General features: G+C 37.2%; 2 protein-coding genes across 2 annotated transcripts in view; one reads left to right on the forward strand and one right to left on the reverse strand.

Annotated features, from left to right (window-relative positions):
- Positions 1-1,229, forward strand: part of LOC306869162 (glutamine-rich protein 2) — a 28,746-nt gene extending 27,517 nt beyond the window's left edge. Inside the window, exon 20 of the mRNA XM_079415791.1 lies at positions 676-1,229. Within this exon, the coding sequence (XP_079271917.1) occupies positions 676-791 (116 nt within the window). The 3' untranslated portion in view covers positions 792-1,229. The remainder of the gene's footprint in view (positions 1-675) is intronic.
- A 2,022-nt stretch (positions 1,230-3,251) lies between these two features.
- ubald2 (UBA-like domain containing 2) overlaps positions 3,252-18,848 on the reverse strand; it is an 18,891-nt gene continuing 3,294 nt past the window's right edge. The window contains exons 2-3 of the mRNA XM_079415347.1: positions 13,058-13,111; positions 3,252-6,910 (exon numbers count right to left, since the gene is read on the reverse strand). Of these exons, the coding sequence (XP_079271473.1) occupies positions 6,554-6,910; positions 13,058-13,111 (411 nt within the window). The 3' untranslated portion in view covers positions 3,252-6,553. The remainder of the gene's footprint in view (positions 6,911-13,057; positions 13,112-18,848) is intronic.

The following is an 18,848-nucleotide window of genomic DNA, read 5'->3' on the forward strand; positions in this document are numbered from 1 at the left end:
GTTACAAGGCTAACGGTGTTTAAGAGCTGCAAACACTAAGGTGCTGCTCTTGACCTTTGAACTTGAAATACCCTGGCTATGTTCAAGTTGAGGCTTGCCAGGTTATGACCTGTGTGTATATCTTATCCATGCCTGAGCTAATAGAGGAGTCAAAATATTCAGTGGTAAACAAAGACAGGCTGTTTTTCTGGGCGGCTCCCGAGTTAGCATGTGTGAAATGATCAGTGGTGTTTGCTAAGGTTGCTAAACTGTTTCTTGTTTTTAGAAAAATGAAACCCCAACATGAAAATGTTGTTATTAATTACTCACCCTCATGTCGTTCCAAATCCATAAGACCTCAGTTCATCTTCGGAACACAAAAGATTTTGAGTTTTGATTAACAGGTTTGGAACGACATGAGGGTGAGTAATTAATGACAACATTTTCATTTTATTTCAGTTATTTGATATAATCTGCCAATACAGTTTTTTAAAAGATAAAATGTGCACATTCAAGTACACTTCTCTTTCATAAGGCCCTTTAAAGGAGATGTTTTTAAGTCATTCTGTAAGTGTCTGACAGATGCCTCACATGTTTGTCAGTTCACGAGTTGTACGTGATGCAGTTGTGATCGTAACTCACACTTGAATGCTCTTTAACATTTGAACTCTGACCCCCCTCCCCCGACTCCCACAGCATCCAGCACCTCGATGAAAGACCGGCCCCTGTCCTCTATGAACTGCCTTTCCCAGGACGTCCCGCTTCAGACCTCATTCCATGACACCACCACAGAGCCGAAAGAAGCACTGTAGCTCCACAAAGAACTCAACCAATCAGAAGAGGAGCCGGTGACATCACTCTAGAGATCTTCCAATAGGAGCCGCTCCATTGTCTGAATGAAATGTTTACAGCAGTGCGCAACACAGACTATATATGAGAAACAGAAGGTGCCTCTGTAATATTGAGAATATCTTATATCTATATAAGATTTAATAAATGTTTTTTGCGAAAGCGTCAGTCATATTAAATATGCAAAACATTGTTTGTCATCCAATGTGATTATTAATTCACTTTTACATTCTAAACTCTCTTGCAGTGTTGATCTGAATTTGACCCAGTACTTGTTGGTGAACATTTTCAATCAGTTCAAACCAGTACAAAGTATCTGGAATAGATTAATGTCTGTTTCACCTCAAATCTACCTCTTACAGCATACAGCTACTGCTTTAATAAACAGCAATTATATCTGTCAGATGTATTACTCCGTTGAAGTATTAATGGTGATAATCTGTTCCAGTGATGCAGCGGTGTTGGAAATACACTATATTGCCAAAATGTTTAAGCATATAATGATATTCTAGTGAATTGTGTGCTTCTAGTTTTATTGCAACAGTTTGGTCAGGACCCTTTTCTATTCTAACATGACAGTGCCTCTGTTTATAAGACACGGTTCAAAAAGAAATGATTGATTGAGTCAGTGTGGACGAATTTGACTGGTCTGCAGAAAGCCAGCTGAACACCTCTGGTGTGACTTTAAATGCAGACCAAATATGGATTGTACATATGGGTACAGTCATTTTAGACACTTCCAAAACTGTTGCCGCAGAGATGGAAATATAGTTTTTAAATATATGTTTCCATAATTTTTGACAGTTTTGGAAGTGCCTTTTTCTGTTCTAAAGAAGGGGGTGTCCCAATACTTTTGTCCATATAGTGTCTATACAAGTCATTGGTGTTTGGTGATGAGTTTGAAGGTCTGCAAGTCACACTGAATCTTACACGTATGTCAATTTACAAAAAATGTATCATAAGCGTAATTGAGGTCTTGCGTTAAAGTGATGTAAATGCTGATGTTTTAAGTTTTGTTTGGAGCGACTAATGACTCATTTCACGACCTTGTGCATTTAGCTTCATCGTCACCCCATTTCCAATTTGGATTTAGTTTTTAGAACAATCTGAGGTCACAGATACAAAGGTACACAGTGTACAATTTTACCATGTGCAGACCACACACTTCCTGTAGCGCATCAAAGACGTCATTTCCAAATTACTGATACAGGGTTTCATCGAGAGAGAGAGAGAGAAAAAAAATCCCATATGGTTGTCAAAATACTGACAAGGTAATTTTAAAAACATTGTAATTAATGAGCAATGATATTATTCTGATGCAAAATGGTAATATATGGTACAGATCAAATAACGGTGATGATATATACACCATGGTACTATACCAAGGACAGTAATGTATGTAATTGTATAGGTTTATGCAGAAATGACAACGTTCTCCCAACGTAATTCCGATCCAAAATCCGATTCTTTCATGGAATTTTAGTTTAAATTAATTTAACAAAGATACTAAGTGCAAAATGTAAAAAAAAGAAATGCTTTGTGTTATACAAAGTGAATGTGGGGCGGATACTGGGCACTGTCAAGCACAATAAATAATATCAAATAAACCACCATAAAAGTCTTCTGAAGTCATAAATCAAAAGTTGTCCACAGCATATCTCTCAAATCTCATTTACCAAATTTTGATAAAATATTGTATTTCTTATTCTCATAAACCATCAAGTAATGTATTATGGTTTTATGAACATTTACAATTTCATTGTGCTCGAGCTTAAAATCTGAAAATGTAACCAAGAATGTGAGAGCAGAATGAATTTGGATAAATTGTTTAAGTTCAATGGTACAGTTTTACAGAGAATGGATTTACAAACCATGTATACATTTCTGTTCTGAAGTTACACATATGACAATTTAACTAAGTGTAAACAACTTAAATGTGTGCAAATTTACACAAATTCAGTTACAAAATGATAGATTTATGAATGTTTGTTAGAAATGTGTTCATGTGTACATCATGGATCCATTCTTGTATAAACTGTTGCATTGACTTTTTACGCAACATTACTTCTACGAATGTAATTTCCCTTTTCAGAGTTTCAGCCGCATTAACTTTCACTGCATGGCAAAGAACATTCTTCAAAACATCTGCTTTTGTGTTCTTCAGAAGCAAGTCATAAGTGTTCTTAACGGTGTCATGTTTGGCTGACATTATGCTTGCATCAACACTTGCTAGCGTGTGAAATTGTGTAATGATGTCCCAGTTTCAGTCGTGCAATCGTGTGATTGTTAAGCGAGCGGCTGGAGTGTGTTAACATACCTAGACAGTTACAAAACAGAATTGTTATTATCGGAAATGGGTTGCTGTTGCATGCAAGAAATCCACAGTTGTTACAAGTTCAAGACAAATCACACAAACCACACTAGTCATTAAATCATTTATTATGACCTTAATAAAAACACAATGACCTCAAAATGGTTTCAGATCTTCGCTTTTTTTGTCATATAAATAGAAATCTCAACAAGGGAAAAGAACAAACCGCACAGGAGGGAAATCGATATAAAAGGTTGTTCGCTAACGAATTTGTTTTCTTGATGAAGGAACTGGTCAGTCTTCCTGCCTCTCGATGACTCACGAGCGGCGTATGTTGATCATCACAACCGCAGTGTAAACAGACACGTCCCCGAAGAACTGAATCACGACAGTCTGAGATCTGAGACCTACGGCAGCGCAACGGTTCAAATAATCAATGCTTGTGCCTTTCAGCGCTCCAGAGAATGACATTTGAGAGTATTGGCCCTGTTGCTATGGGAATCCAACCGAGCGACAGCTGAATAAAATGGAGACACTTCAAAGATCACAAGGCACTGGTCAGACAAACTCCAGACACTGACATCAGAGCCACCGCCGTTGACTTCAGACTCGCATCTCCTGCGCAACTTCAACAGAAATCATCTTCGCAGGAATGACCTACTGCCCAGATGGCTACAAAACATTTATTGTCAACCTTTGGAGACCAACATGCTAGGTTTCTTTCTACACAGCAAACAACAGCCACCAGATGTGGCGGAAGACCAAACAATAATCGTTCTAGTGGCGTTTTCCAAAACCAAGAGTGCTTTTCGCATTTCACATGCATTTTCTGGGCCAAAACAGAAGCTGAATGATCACGTAGCCATCTATGATTAAATCAAAATGGCTAATGCTTAAAATAAACCAGAGTTAGAATTAGACACCATATTTAGTTTGGTACAACTGAAGGAAGCTGTGAGTTTATTCAGTGGACGTAGTTTCGTAAACAAGGAGCAGAACAAACAGATGTATTTTATCACGAAAATTTACACAAGCTCGGATTTATGAACATTTGCCTTCTGTATGCGCTTAAAATTAAAGCGATGATTTATCAGAAAACGTACAAAAAGTTCATAAATCCAGTCACGATTAAAAGAACTTAAACGCAAGCAGAATGAATTCGTAAAAAAAAAAAAATTTTGCATTTAAGTTCAATGGTACAATTTAACAATGCGTTTACAAATTGTGCGCACAAATTCGTTATGGTTGTGTTTAAGTTATATGAAAATTTACAAAAGTATGGTTTTGTAGAGATTGGCAAATTCATTCTGTATGCGCTTAAATTGAACGCAACTATGTATTTGAGAATGTACAAATAGTTTGTAAATTCAGTCACGTTTAAATCATGAACAAACGCAAGCAAGATGAATTTGGGTAAAATTAACAGTTTAGTAAATAGTTCACAATTGTTTTCTTTGCATTTCAGCTCATCGGTACAATTTAACCAACCCGATCTCACGCCAATTCGTATATATTTTACTAGGTGGCTAATTTATAAAAATTCATACAACCTCACTCGCACAAATTTCTACGTTTTGTGAAAAATCGCAAATTTGTAGGATTTCGTATGAATGACCACCCCTACCCCTCAGAAATCAAACAACATCATACGAAAATCGTACAAATTAGCCACCTTGTAAAATACATACGAATTAGTCATGAGATAGCGTTGATTTAACAGAGAATGGATTTCTTTGTTTTTTAGTTATCTATATAATGACAATTTAACTAAGAATGTGTAAATGGTTCACAAATAAATATTTGGCAAAATCTGCGACTATTTAATTCACCGCAATAAATGACAAAATAATTTAACTATTTGCCTTATTTATGAACAAAAATTCCTGTGTGCATTGTTCATTGATCCATTCTTGCTTAAACTGAAATTTAAATTTATGCAATATTGCTTAATTGCTATGAATAATTCACATAGTAATTTTGACCAAAACCAAAAAGTTTTTGGGGCATGTTTCATCAACTAAACAACTGATGTAACAGAACGATGTTGAATTTTTTTTTACATTTGTCTCCTCAGAGTCTCGTTTACAGTCGCTTCTCATTAAATGTGGTGTCCAGCCTGACTGAGGTCCATATTCAAACCGCAAGACGGCAAAAGTGATTGTCTAAGATGAACGAATGAAGGGAAGGTGACATCATGCGAAACTAAAGAAACACGTCATCTCAGAAAACCACTGCCAATCAATGTCTAGGGTTAGCCTTCCCGCTCGATTACATTATAATCAGTACAACACAAACGCCAATATGTGATACCAGATCAGTCCTAGTCCACGGAGACGTCTCATTGCTTTCACACAGCGCGTTTGGCAGGGAGCGTGAGGTATTTGAGCCCTCGGTCGCAGCAGCTCACACAGAGAGCCCATTCAGCCGCCGGAGGTAGGATCAGGCCACGGCTGGAGCTGAGGTAGGTGGAGCTGAGCTTTACTACGCCGGCTGTGCTGGACCTCCAAACATCAGACCGCTCAGGCCTTCACAACAGTCTGCTAGCATTTTTAGTTCTTGGGGGTGGAAAAAACAAACAAAAAACACTTTTTTTTTAACTCTAGTCTATATTCCTCCATGACGAGTTTAGTTTAAACACAACAAGCTTTCCTGATTTAACCACAAACATGCTAAAACTTGCGAATTTATCAAACAAGAATAAACTTTCTAACCAGGATTATTGCAAACGCTTCCTGATTTTTCCATTAATATCTGGACCAATAGTTTTTGTTGATTCTGAATAAATTCAACTCAACACAGTTGAAAATGTGCATTTCGAACAAATAAAAGGTGATTAATCATCTCATAACAGGCTCTGTTAAGAACTCAGACACTAGTTCTACAGAAACATCCTCCTGATGCTTCCTGGGATGCAGAACGGCACGACCACCATGATATGTGATTCAGTCTTATTGTTTGTCAGCCGTTTTATTGCGAGTGCGTGTTGCCGACACAGCGCTATAAAGAAGGAGAGAGTCCGAATATGTCGAACGAACGAAGATTCACACACACACACACATTCGTCCTGATCGGCCACTGCCGACGACTCCGTGGCTTTCTTTCGCTGTTGGATAATGAAACAAAAGAGGCTTCTTTGGGACTCTAACACCTCTTAATAACGTCCATCATTTTTTTTTCTCATAGTGGTTCTTCCCAGGTTTGGACAGAAATTAAATCGACAATAGGTAAAAGCTCAAAACGAGATCTCCGAAAGAAGAGAGATTGTTCATCTTTAGAAAATTGAAAGAAAGAGTACCACGTCTTTCCCCCTTCGCCATCCAAAGTCTCAGTGAGTATATTCCCACCCCGTTAAACTGTGTATCCTCACCCCAATTTACACCTCCGGCCCTCCCCGCGTCTCCCCGCCGCAGAGTCTCATCTCTGGCCGTGCAGGGCTGAAATGACGGGCGTCTGCTGGCCGTTGGCGGGCTGGGAGACAGGCGGCCACATGGGCGGCTGGTGCATGTGATGGTGGTGGTGATGGAGCGCGTGGTGGCCTGTGGGAGAGGACGGTGGCAGCCAGACAGGCTGGTGGTTGGGGGGCGAGGAGGCCCAGAAAGAGCCGAATCCCTGTGCTGAGGAGTGGGGAGGAGGAGAACACGTCATAGACACCTGGGCTGAAGCGCCGGCTCCACTGCCGCCCGTACATTCAGACGTCCGCAGCTTGGAGAACATAGTGATGGCGTCGGGGAAGTTGGGCGGCGTAGCGGGAGTGTTGCGTGGAGTGCACATCTGCACACAAACAAAAACAGCTCAGTTAATTTGATACTATGTTAGTTAGATAACAATAGATTAAAAAACAAAAAAAAAAACAGAAGGAACATATATATACACATATACATATATATATAAAAATGACTACACAGAAAATTACTATAAAAAAATCAAAAGGGAAAATACCAAAATAAAATTTTATTAAATGTGACTACTCTGTATTCATATGGTATATACTGCTATATTGGTTTCTTATGGTTTTAAAAATGACACTATTTTCAAGTAATGTTTTAATTTAATACCTAAAAATGTCATATGATAAATCAACAAATAAAAAGTAATAACATTTTCCTTACACCATACTGTTAAAATAATAAATAAATGCTTTTTATATCAAATATTATGAATGCATAAATATAATTATTTTTAGGGATTTTCACCAAATGATATTTTACAACCTGAACTAACCTTGAGCTGATAATAATTATTTATATACAAATATTTGAAGAAACTCAAACAGAGTCATAAAGGTCTGTATCTTTCCCTGTTTTTTGTTAGTTTTTTTGTTAATGCATGCTGGTCACACCACATGATTTTTACTTGGTGGATAAACGTCTGTCCAAATATTAATAAGCAGTTTTGTTAAAATATGACTTGGATTATGCGTTTTCAGATTAATCTAGCCTTAAGACTTTAAATACATATTTGTTTACCTTAAAAACAAAAATGTTATTTCTAAGAAAAACTACTAAAAGGTTATGCCAAACAACATCTTTTGAAGAACTAGTTTTTTAATAAGGCTTTTCGCTGTTATTTCGGGACAGCTGAATCATTATCAATTTTAATTGAAATGTCAAAACGAATTGTAATAGAGAAATTAACATATGCACATGGTGCATTCAAGGTGATCATGTGTATGAATTATATTTGAATAAAATGAACAGATAAGTCACATTATTGACCCATGTAAGGGCAGATATGTCTTATGTTAGTCAAGGTTACTTGTGAAACAAGATTGTTTTTGGTGCATGGCATCTCAGCCTCTGACCCTTAATAATAAACAGGATGGCTTCCTGTACTTTAATTGCTTTCATGACTGACTGGACAACCTCTACATAATGAAAATGAAGTTTTCCACAAGTGGTCTGAAAAGGGCAGTTTGTGCTACATTACAATATGTGAACGACATAATATAATAGTAGCCTCACAGTATGTCCCATGTGAGGTTTATAATTATATCACACACAGATGCATATGTCAGCTACAGATGAGATCTTAAAAGGATGTGTTCGCTGCACAACAGACTGAACAACACTGTGCTGAGCATCAGTCCCATGATTCCCATAAAGCGTGAGATTCGTTTGCACAGGAGCTCTCAGCCTCTCTCTGCCATTCGTGTGTTATGAAGGAAAAGTAGGCCACATAATTGACAGCAGTTTCAGCTCCTGATAACAGCTCCTTTAATAACCACCACACACACACACACACACACACACACACACACACACACACAGATCAGGTGACTGATATAAGAGCAGGAAGAGTTTATTAAGTTTTATTTCGGTGGAGCAGCTCTGATGCCGGTCAAAGGGACAAACACACATCCGTCTGTTAAGTAGGTCATCCAGACAGCAGCTTCAGTGCGGATATAAACACTCTCAAAGGTCACATCTTCATCCTCCTCAGTGTTCACATCAACACAGCGTCTGGAAAAACACAGCTGAACTACACTCACTGAAGCAACACCCTGTATTTTGATTTATGTTTCTGTATCCGCTGGCCATTTCACAATCACTCAGTGTATACCTCGTTACTTGTTAAAAGGTAATAACACCGCTAAGTAAATTAGCATATCAGCCATTTTCAAAATAATGTAGTTCTTTCCTGTAATGAGCTATTTTCCCCACAAATAGTGGCGTTGAACGAAAATACCGGAATTTGTACAATTACAAAAAAAGTTGAGTAATCAATAGACGAAAACACATTTAAGCAAGTTACAGTTGTTTTGCAAATGCCTTCTTAATAAAACTTATAAATGAAGCAGTTTTAGCAGAATATCTAACTCTATGTTAATCCCCGTTCACACCAAGAACGATAACTATAAAGATAACGATATTAGCGTCCACACCAGCGAACGATATCGTCTGTTTCTTCTAAGCGCACGCTCATCTGCCGCTTTAATTTCTCAAGCTCGTTATGGCAGGATGGATTTTGATTGGGTGTCAATGTTTTTATCGTTCATCAGCAGGAAATAATCGTTCTGAAAGTGATTCCAACGATATCGTTTCTGTGTCTTTATCGTTATAGCTGTGGAGTGGACTCTGCTATTCTTTAATATTGAGAACGATTTTTAGAACCATATCTTTATAGCTATCGCTCTTGGTGTGAACGGGTCAGTGTTTTAATAATATTTTGAACTTTTGTGTGTTATATTTTCCATTTTCATTTTGGTTGAAGATTTAGTCATTTTGTTGTATGTTTTTGTCATTCATAAGTTGCCGGTACAGTTCTTATTCATTTTTATTTCAGTTTTAGTTTAAGTTATTTTAGTACATCAAGAAATATTATCTTGGAAACTAGCTGAAATAAAATAGTTTTAATTTATTTATTTTTTATTTCAAGTAACATTTATATGTTACTAAATGTTATAACATACTAATTTTAATATACTATTTAACTACATTTTACATTAAAATCCATTTTATATTATGACCAACTATATTTTCCTCCTGAAAACATTCTGAATGTTTCAAGTCTGAAAATTCAGAGTTTGTAAATTGTAATTACGGGTTCTATGAAGACGTGAATGCTTTATACAAGTTGGAATCTGACAATTATGGTAAAACCAACATGGAAACATTAAAAACTCTGAGAAGATTGCATGAAGATTTATGATGTTTCAAATAGTCTTGACAGAGATCGCAGATAATAAAGGAATGTTCCAGATTCAATACAAGTCAAGCGATAATGTCACAAATGGAAGTTAACTGGGCCGATTCTCAGTAAAAGCAGTAACGTGTAGCTTGTATTTTTGTTACAGTGCAGTAAATGTATGATTTACGCTGACGAACAGCATGAATGTTTACAGGCTTCAGCGAGCGGTTTAAACTGCGCAGGCTGGCGGAGGGTGGAGTGTTTTGCTACGTGACTCTCTTTTCAAGGACAGTCAAAACAGTGTGCGCTGGGCCCAGCAAGGAGCTCAGAGGACTGGTTTGAAGCCCGCGGGACTTTCTGTGGCGCCCTGCACCGCCTCGAGAGAGTCAAAGCAGACGTGTACCAATAACAGGCCCAGCGCTGCCGAGAAGAGGGGGCAGCCTAGTTCAGCAGGTTCCTCTACAGGAAGACAGGTCCAGACTCGTGACTTTGGGCCCTACTGCCACAGCTGATCTGACTACAGACCTCGAACACTGGAAAATATGGTGTGGGATTAACTTAAAAAAAAATTTCACTCAGAAATTGCTAGTAAATTCCACAAATAAATGGCAAGTAAGAACGTATATATATTGTCTCTGTTCTATTTAGAACATTGTGACAGGACTAGACCAAACACAAATCTATTAGCATCAATTCAATGTTTACATAATTCTAAAGTCAGACTTTTCTTTTAGTGGTTTTAATGCATCCACCTACCTTTTTGAAAGTTTTGCATTCACACCATGTTGTAATTTGACAACAAACAGTCATTATGTAAATGTTTATTTAACTTTAATGCTAATCTAACTATTAAACTGTATTGTATGTCTTATGTTGTTTGTTCTGATTCATTTTGCATTACATTAACAATAGTCATTTATTGGAATTATTAAACATAAATACTGTGGAAAAACTACATTTTATATCGAAAACTGTTCTTATGAATATTCTTCTTAATGGAAATTCAGATAAACATAACTGGCATTCATCAAATAACTACAAAACCTGACTAACCCACCCAATTTAGCAGAAATAAATATTTTGTAATTCTCAGGAAACTATTATATAAATTATTTGTAAAATGTGTATATTGATGGCTTAATATGAAAATTTTTCAAATTATTCCTTCAGAAGGAAAATAAATTATTCAAGCAAATCTTTAAAAACAGAAAAAGATACGAACAGTCTACTTAAGATAAAAATAACACGTGTATATTATTTATTTATTTTGTGTGGAGAACAAAACGGAAGTGACTCGTAAGCATGTGCATCTGCGGCCCTCAGGATATGGGTCCCATGTGTTTATAAATGACTTCATTGTTGACTGCATCTATATCATACACGCATGCGCTTCTGATCCAATCAGATCCTGCTCTTGTCTTTGCTCCGCCCATTTGCCCATATATGGTCTCCAGCTGCATGATGTAATGGCTGCTCTCAAAATCAAAACAAACACAGATAGACTTCCTGCCTCTGCCTCTCTCAAACACACTCCCCTCACATACAGTCAGAGAGAAAAACACACACACACAGATTCAGGAACGCACATGTCTTGGGTGGAGGCTGACGTCAATCTTTTAAAATGCAGCAAGAATCATATCGCGGCTTGTACACGGGGACTGGTTTTGTGAGAAGAAAAACGGATTGCATAACCCTCAGCAGACTGACGAACAGCGCGTGTTTTAGCCGTCTGATGAAGTTCAAAAACAGCTGCGTGTCTGAAAAATCCCTTCATCAAGCCCCAGAGCACATGACTGATCGAACGGTCAACGGCTGGTCAGCTCCTATCACTGAGGGTTTTGTCCAGCACATCTTCAAATTGCTGATTTATGAGGCTACATATCCAGGAAGACAGGATGTGGACACATGAGTGGGAGTCACGGCTGGGAGATGTTTAGACTGTAGAAGAATCTCTGACACTCGACTAGTCTATTCGTCCCAGACTGCTTAAAAGGGGATGAAACTGTCAGCATGTTAAAACCCGGAGTTCTTAAATTCAGCCCCTTTAAAGCATCGATGCTACAGTCATCTAAATTCTTAGGTCATTGCGTCACATAGCCCTTTTCCCCCCAGAGTTTGGCATCATAAGTGTTCATAAAGACAGTTGGCAAGTTAAAAATAGTAACAAGCATCTCTTTGTGCTCCATCTAGCTGTTTTTGAACAATAAAGTGAAATAACAGATTCAAAATGCTCTACATAGGCTGCAACTTCACAAGACACACAAATGGTGCTATTGTATCAAACATGTGAGACTTTAGTATTTTGATATGTTGCTGAAGCTAATACCATGATATTTTACAGTGCACATAAACATTGTAATTTTTAATATTTTTATTACAATGATAATCGGCTTGCTTGGTCTTGTTTATTAGCAATATGTTTGTCGCAATCAGTGTTATTTTAGATTTATTTACATACTATTATAATTTTTAATTCATATTTGAAGGTACTTTATTTTTATATTTCCAGGTTTAATTGAAATTGAAATTAATTTTCAGTAGAATTTTTTATAATTTTGTTGTGTTTTGTCATTTATAAATAAAGTAATAATGCATACACACACACACACACGTTGTGTGTTCAAAATACATATTTCTGAATAGTTTTACTTTTATTACAGTTTTACTATTATTTCAATTAGTAACTTATTCACATGTATCAGTTACTTGCCAGTTGCCAAGGCAACGTTTCTAATTTTTCTTGAAGTTTTTCAACTTTATTTCAATTAACAAAAATGTTTTTAATGGTTTCAGTTAACAACAAACATTCTGGGATTGCCTCAGCCTGAAAGTATATATGCAATGCTTTGAATTTGGCTAGATATAACTAGTATGGCAGTATAATATTCTCCATATTGCATTTGCTTTAATAGTATTTATTCATAAAAGAAAGAAAGAACGATCCAGCGCAAATACAAACAATTCAAAACTTCATTCCGAGTTGACTAAGACCATTTACTGAAACTGTGTAGCGAAATCAACTCATCCAGAAATTGCCCTGTATATGACGTCAGATTTCATCTGAGAGTCAGAGTGATGCTGGAATCTGGGCATGAAAAACCATTCGGACTGTTTCTAAGAAGCCCTGACTAGCATGATAACTGTATTTCAGGCTCTTTAATAATATCTGTGGCCTTCAGGAAGTCCAGCCCCTCATTATTCTCTCAGATGCTATATTGCCTGATGACAATGACAGGATGCTGAACACAGCGCTGCTCTTTTTCCTTCTGTCTCCAAATTAAGCACACTTACCATCTGGTGATGACTGGGGATGTTGGCCTCCTGGAAAAAGGAGCTCAGAGCCGTCTGCGGAAAGAGAGAGAGAGAAAGAGATGGGGATAAGCTGGAGGGATCTGTGTTACAACATGAATGAGCAGAACAACTCTGGTTTGGAAACGGCTCCCTGACTGTGATGGGCGCGGGTCAACCAGTCCAAGCACTCTGCCATCTAAATGAGGGTTTCTAAACTCTCATGCAATCTGTGCAGGATTCTAGGAATTAATACACTATGCAGGCTCAGCGATACAGAAATACAGATACAGAGTGGAAAATACACAAAGACTTTTGTGCATCTGAAATTAATGATGCCGCATATTGTGCAGCTTTTGAGGAGATCTGAGTCTAGTGGATGATAAATGGAGCAAAAATAGATTTACAGTGAAGGAGTCACTGTAAATAAATACATAAAAAAAGAAAAACGCATACAAATATTTCAGAACTTAAGCATCCACCCAAAATACCTTAGCAACCACAAACTGCAACATACTAAACAACACATTGCTATATTTTGCACAGACGAGCCCTAAAAATTGTATTTAATCAATTAATATCACATCACATTTTTTGTGGAGTCGCACCACATGACATTTTACCTGAACTAACCTTGACTTAATCTGATATTTTATTATCTCGTACTACAACACTTATAGACATAATTTCCTGTTTTATGACTTTTTTCTTCTGCTGGGTTGCACCACATTTGATTTAGAAGACAAAATGTTTTTAAATACTCATTTATATATTTCTTTATTAATAATTTAACAAAAGGTTTAGTGTTTGATAATAAAAATGTATGCCAAAGAATATGGTTTTCTTCTCAAGATTTTTTAAACATAATTTTGAAGCTTCTTCCTTTATTATGATATCAGGACAGCTGTAATTGTAACATTATGACCTTTTTTACTTAAAAAAAAAAAAAAAAACTAATTTTTTTTTCAAACAGTATGCAAACAAATGGAGCCTTTTAACAGACTATGAAGTGTTTATCACAATTATTAATACTGTTAAATAAAAAAAAATCATCTTTTTTTAATTAATGTATATTTATAACTCTAAACTTTGAATTATATTACACTGGAATTACAGAAAGCTAGTTACAGCTCCTGCATGACTGTTTCTAATACAATGGCTGAGGAAACTGGTAATTTTTCTCTCTTCTGACCAACATAATCAATTTCCCGATTTTTTTTCCCTCTTTTGGAAAGTTTATGGTGGAATGGTATTATTTCTTATGCAAATTGAAATGCAAAACAAACAAACATTTGTTGTAGTTACCATTTACTAATATTGAAGTTACACCATGATGACTTCCACTTTAATGCATGTGAAAAAGGTCCATGCATTAATTACTAATCTATCTCAAATTAACGCTTAGATTTGGGGTGAAAAAATAGTGTCATGTAAATGGCCCATTTAAGAGTAGACTATCATTTTAAAACGGTTTCAGAATATGACTTGACAATGATTCACATGTTCAGTGCTTCTCTGAACTCAACATACAGTCAAAATATTGCCCAACACATGTGTGTCTGACGTTCTCTCGCTCAACCCCTCGTCTGGTAACATTTCCCTCAGTGAGCTCTCTCTTCCCCCGTCTGGCCCCTTCCCCCTCTTCTGTCTTTATCGGTCTTTCTCCTGCTCTCTCGTTTTGTTTAACAACAGCCACGGCGAGTGCAGGAATGTCTGCGGCTTGACGTGACACACATATCAAGATGAACTCGCCAATCCGCCATTGTTCCCGCTGCTACAGAACCACAGAGTTCTTTGTCATCAGATCTTCTCCGTCCCTCACCCAAACACTGTCATGTGTAAGGAGACTGTTGTTCGACTATTGCTCATTTCCTACTGCACACATGGTTATGGCTCTAAACAACGCTCGCTTGTACCTCAGAGCATCTGTATTGTGTTAACGCTGGCACTGACTGCTAAAGGAGGCTTCCTCAACCTGGCATCCGCACTAACAATGAGTCTATCCTGAGGTGAACAGCTAAATAATACACACAGGCCAGCTTGTGACAGTGGTGAGCTACCCATCCAAGATAGGGTAATATTGGATCATTTGCTCACTTTCTGATGCATATTGCACAGAAAGCTGGCCAACAGTAGGGGTCGACTGATTATCGGCCTGGCAGATTATCGGTGCCGTTATGAAGCATTTTTATGGTTATCGGTGTCGGTAATATTCAAAACAGTTTTGCTGATAAAATTATTTAAGAGTATTTAAAGAGAGTTTTTGTCAGAGTCCTCGTTATTCTTAATTTTGACATTAATTTTCATTTTACACAAGGTTCAAAATAAGGGTCTACTTGATCTGTAATACTCCATATCGGTCGACCCCTAGCCAGCAGCTCCCGAAAAATTTGAAAGCTCTACACTGATTGGCTAGGATTTCTAGGAATCAGGTGTTGAAAGGTTTACATTGGTCTGGCACACAATTTCCAGGTTATAACAATGTGCTTCCCAGTGGAAATTTTAGTCGCTGGATCTGGATGTTCAGAAGATTTAATCTTTGAAAGTCATTCTGATATGAAGTAAATTCTTGTGCATATGCATATTAACTCTTTGCAGAAGTCATTATGTGGACTGTGCAGAAAGGTTATATATCAAAACTTAATTTCTGATTAGTAATATGCATTGCTAGGAACTTAATTTGAACAACTTTAAAGGCGATTTTCTCAATATTTGGATTTTTTTGCACCCTCAGATTCCAGATTTTCAAATAATTGTATCTCAGCCAAATATTGTCCTAACAAACCATACATCAATGAAAAGCTTGTTTATTCAGCTTTCAGATGATGTATCAATTTCTAAAAATTGACCCTTATGACTGGTTTTGTGGTCAAGGGTCACATATTTAGATTTAATCTCATTGCTCCAAACTTTTCTACGTAGGCTACATCATGTTTTTCCACTGTAACCAATCACAGACATTTCTGTTGAACAATGCAACAGCCGTCTGATTGACTGATAGAATTATATTCACTCAACATTCAAAAATCTTTAAAAACCAAAGCGAAAAGAATCAGGGATAATCTGGAATCATTATTGGAATCAATTTGTTACATGTCACATGTAGGCCACACTGTAAATACACTGGAAGCAATGTGGAAAAAATCTAGAACAATCCTATTGTAATCAATAAAGACTAGACGAGGTATAAATCATTCATGAGAGTCTGAACTGTGTGCAGAATGAACATATGGCCACATTTTTGAAGTTACACAGAAAAAAAAAAGGTCCATGCTCAACAGCAGAGTGATGCATGATGCAACTTTTGAACAAAGCAGCTTTCTGTTGGTCAAAGTGGTGAAATTACATTGAACCGATATGAAATATGCATTGAGAAATTTTTACCTACATGTGGATTTCACAAAATTTTGGCAAGCAACTTTAAATGCAACCCTATTTTGGGCCTGCAGTCAGTAATTATAATACTGTTACACTGTCAATTTCTAAATACAAATTCTTGCCTTGTTTAATAACACTTCTGTTAATCAAGCTAGCAGGACCAATGAGAAGTTGTTAAGTCGCCGTCTTGATTTAATAATGCATAAAACTGCAATACACCAATTTAAACACGTTTCATCTTGTTTTTGATGTGTAGGCTAGATAAATAATACAGCGTTCAGTTGGCCCACAAAGGTATTATCATGTAAATTACAAGCATGATTACAATATCAACGAAAACAATTGACAGTTGTTGTGATTGTCCATTTCTAGCAGGCAGCCCGCTAAGTTGACACAGCCAGAGTGTCATATCCAGCCTCTCTGCAAATGATTTCTGCTGCTCCAGTGGGAATAAGCAGGTGCAGAACAAGCCCACAGAGAACCATCTCACCAACACACGGCACGCTCACAATAAACCAGGTCAGCGATGAGCAGAAAGGGACAGAGACAAATGGAGAATACACACAGAAGCTGCTAGAGCGAATCACACTCACTTTGTTCCACGCAGCACTGTAATGTGGAGACCGCTCTGAGAATAGCAACAAACACTCGAAAATGTCACCGGTGCCGTTTTCTCGCTTGGTTTGATGGCTTGGTTCTGACTTGCGATAGGTTTGCATGGTGAGTAACACTGAGTACTAGCAACAGCTGTTTACCACCGTAACTAGGTAACAGTTTCACTGTTTAATTCATGTTTTTGTCCCTTTGGTTTTACTACCACAACAGCATGTCACTTGTGTTTGTCAAAGATGCACGAGATGCAACGAATGCAACACACTCACCGAAGGCCGTGGAAACATGTTTATAAGCTACCAAAATAAGCTAAATCTAGATGAGACTATCAAACGGCTAGCTTCATGAGACTAAAGCACAGCCGACGGCTGGTCAACATGTGGATATTTTCACAGCATGCAAGCTTTAGCCGTCCCTGGCTGCTCTCGGTCCTAATGTTATCACAGAATGAGATCAGAAGGTTAAAAGCAGACCTCTCTGACTCCTTCATCTGTCACTGAAGCTATACATCGTATGAGAGATCCAAAGGGGACACTTGTCCTAGACATGCACTTGGTACAATCAAATCACACTACTACCAACTCCAGAGAGAGAGAGACCTTGTTAGACCACCTGCTCAAACTACAGCAGCCACAACAGATCGCTCAGAAGGAGATACATCTGGTCGCTGCAGATACTTCGGGATAAACACAGCTGAATTGAGAGCTGGGAATGTAAACACAAGCATATCTGTTAGTGAAGGTGTGGTTGACTACCTTTCTTTCACAATCGAAAAAAGAAAAACAAACCAGCAAAAGTTACCAAACGCTAACCACAGTGATGTGTATGAGGCAACAGTTATGACAACACCAGTATGCCCTAGTGCAAACTAGTGCACCATATACACCATAAGTACTATGCACAGGAGACAAAGCTTTAGGCTGCATCTGAATATTCCTTACTATATAGTAGGCAGTGCAAAGAGCAGTACGTCCAATTTCATAGTAGTCAAAAAAAATAAATATTGCAGTGAAACGCTGCAACTGACAATGACGTGACTACGGATGCACTGAAATGAAATTTCTGGGCCAAAATCAAAACATCAGTATGCACTTGGCCCAAAAAAAAAAAAAAAAAAAATATTATTTTTAAAACACTTTTTGTATAATTGATTGTATTAATATCAGGCTTTTTAATTTCATGAAATTTAACAAATCTGAAATGAAAAACCACAAACCAATCAAATAATCCCACATTGAATTTTTTTTATTGAAAGCAGGCAGCAGAGTTCAATTTTAACGCTGAGGACAAGCGGCAAGACGACATATACTTTCGGTTTGTATTTTCATCCTTTTTCTTTCGGCCAAAAATCAATAACGCCATTTACGGCAGAAAATTATCGACGGCCGAAAATTCTGTGGATCCCTAGACATGACGAATGTAGTATGTTTTGATTACATTCATACTATATAGAACATGCTTTTTAAGTTTCGCAAAAATTTAAATTTCATAATTCTGAATTTATAACTGGAAAAAAAGTCTAGGTTTAAAAAACCCTTCTCAATTCTCCAAAAAAAAGAAAAGAAAAAAAAAAGAGTGAATTTTGAGCCAAAAATGAACTTTTTATTTTTTGCTCCAATCATCCACAGTCCTATACAACAAAACACACGACATGGAAGTCCCACAATGCAGTGCACTTTAAGGGATAGTTGGATTCTGTCATCATTTACTCACCCTCAAGTAGTTCCAAACCTGTATCAATGTCTTTGTTCTCTCAAAAATCAACAAAATACAAAAGGGAAACATAAAGGAAGATAAGTTTGTA

This window comes from Barbus barbus, assembly GCF_936440315.1.
Source record: "Barbus barbus genome assembly, chromosome: 4".
NCBI lineage: Eukaryota > Metazoa > Chordata > Actinopteri > Cypriniformes > Cyprinidae > Barbus > Barbus barbus.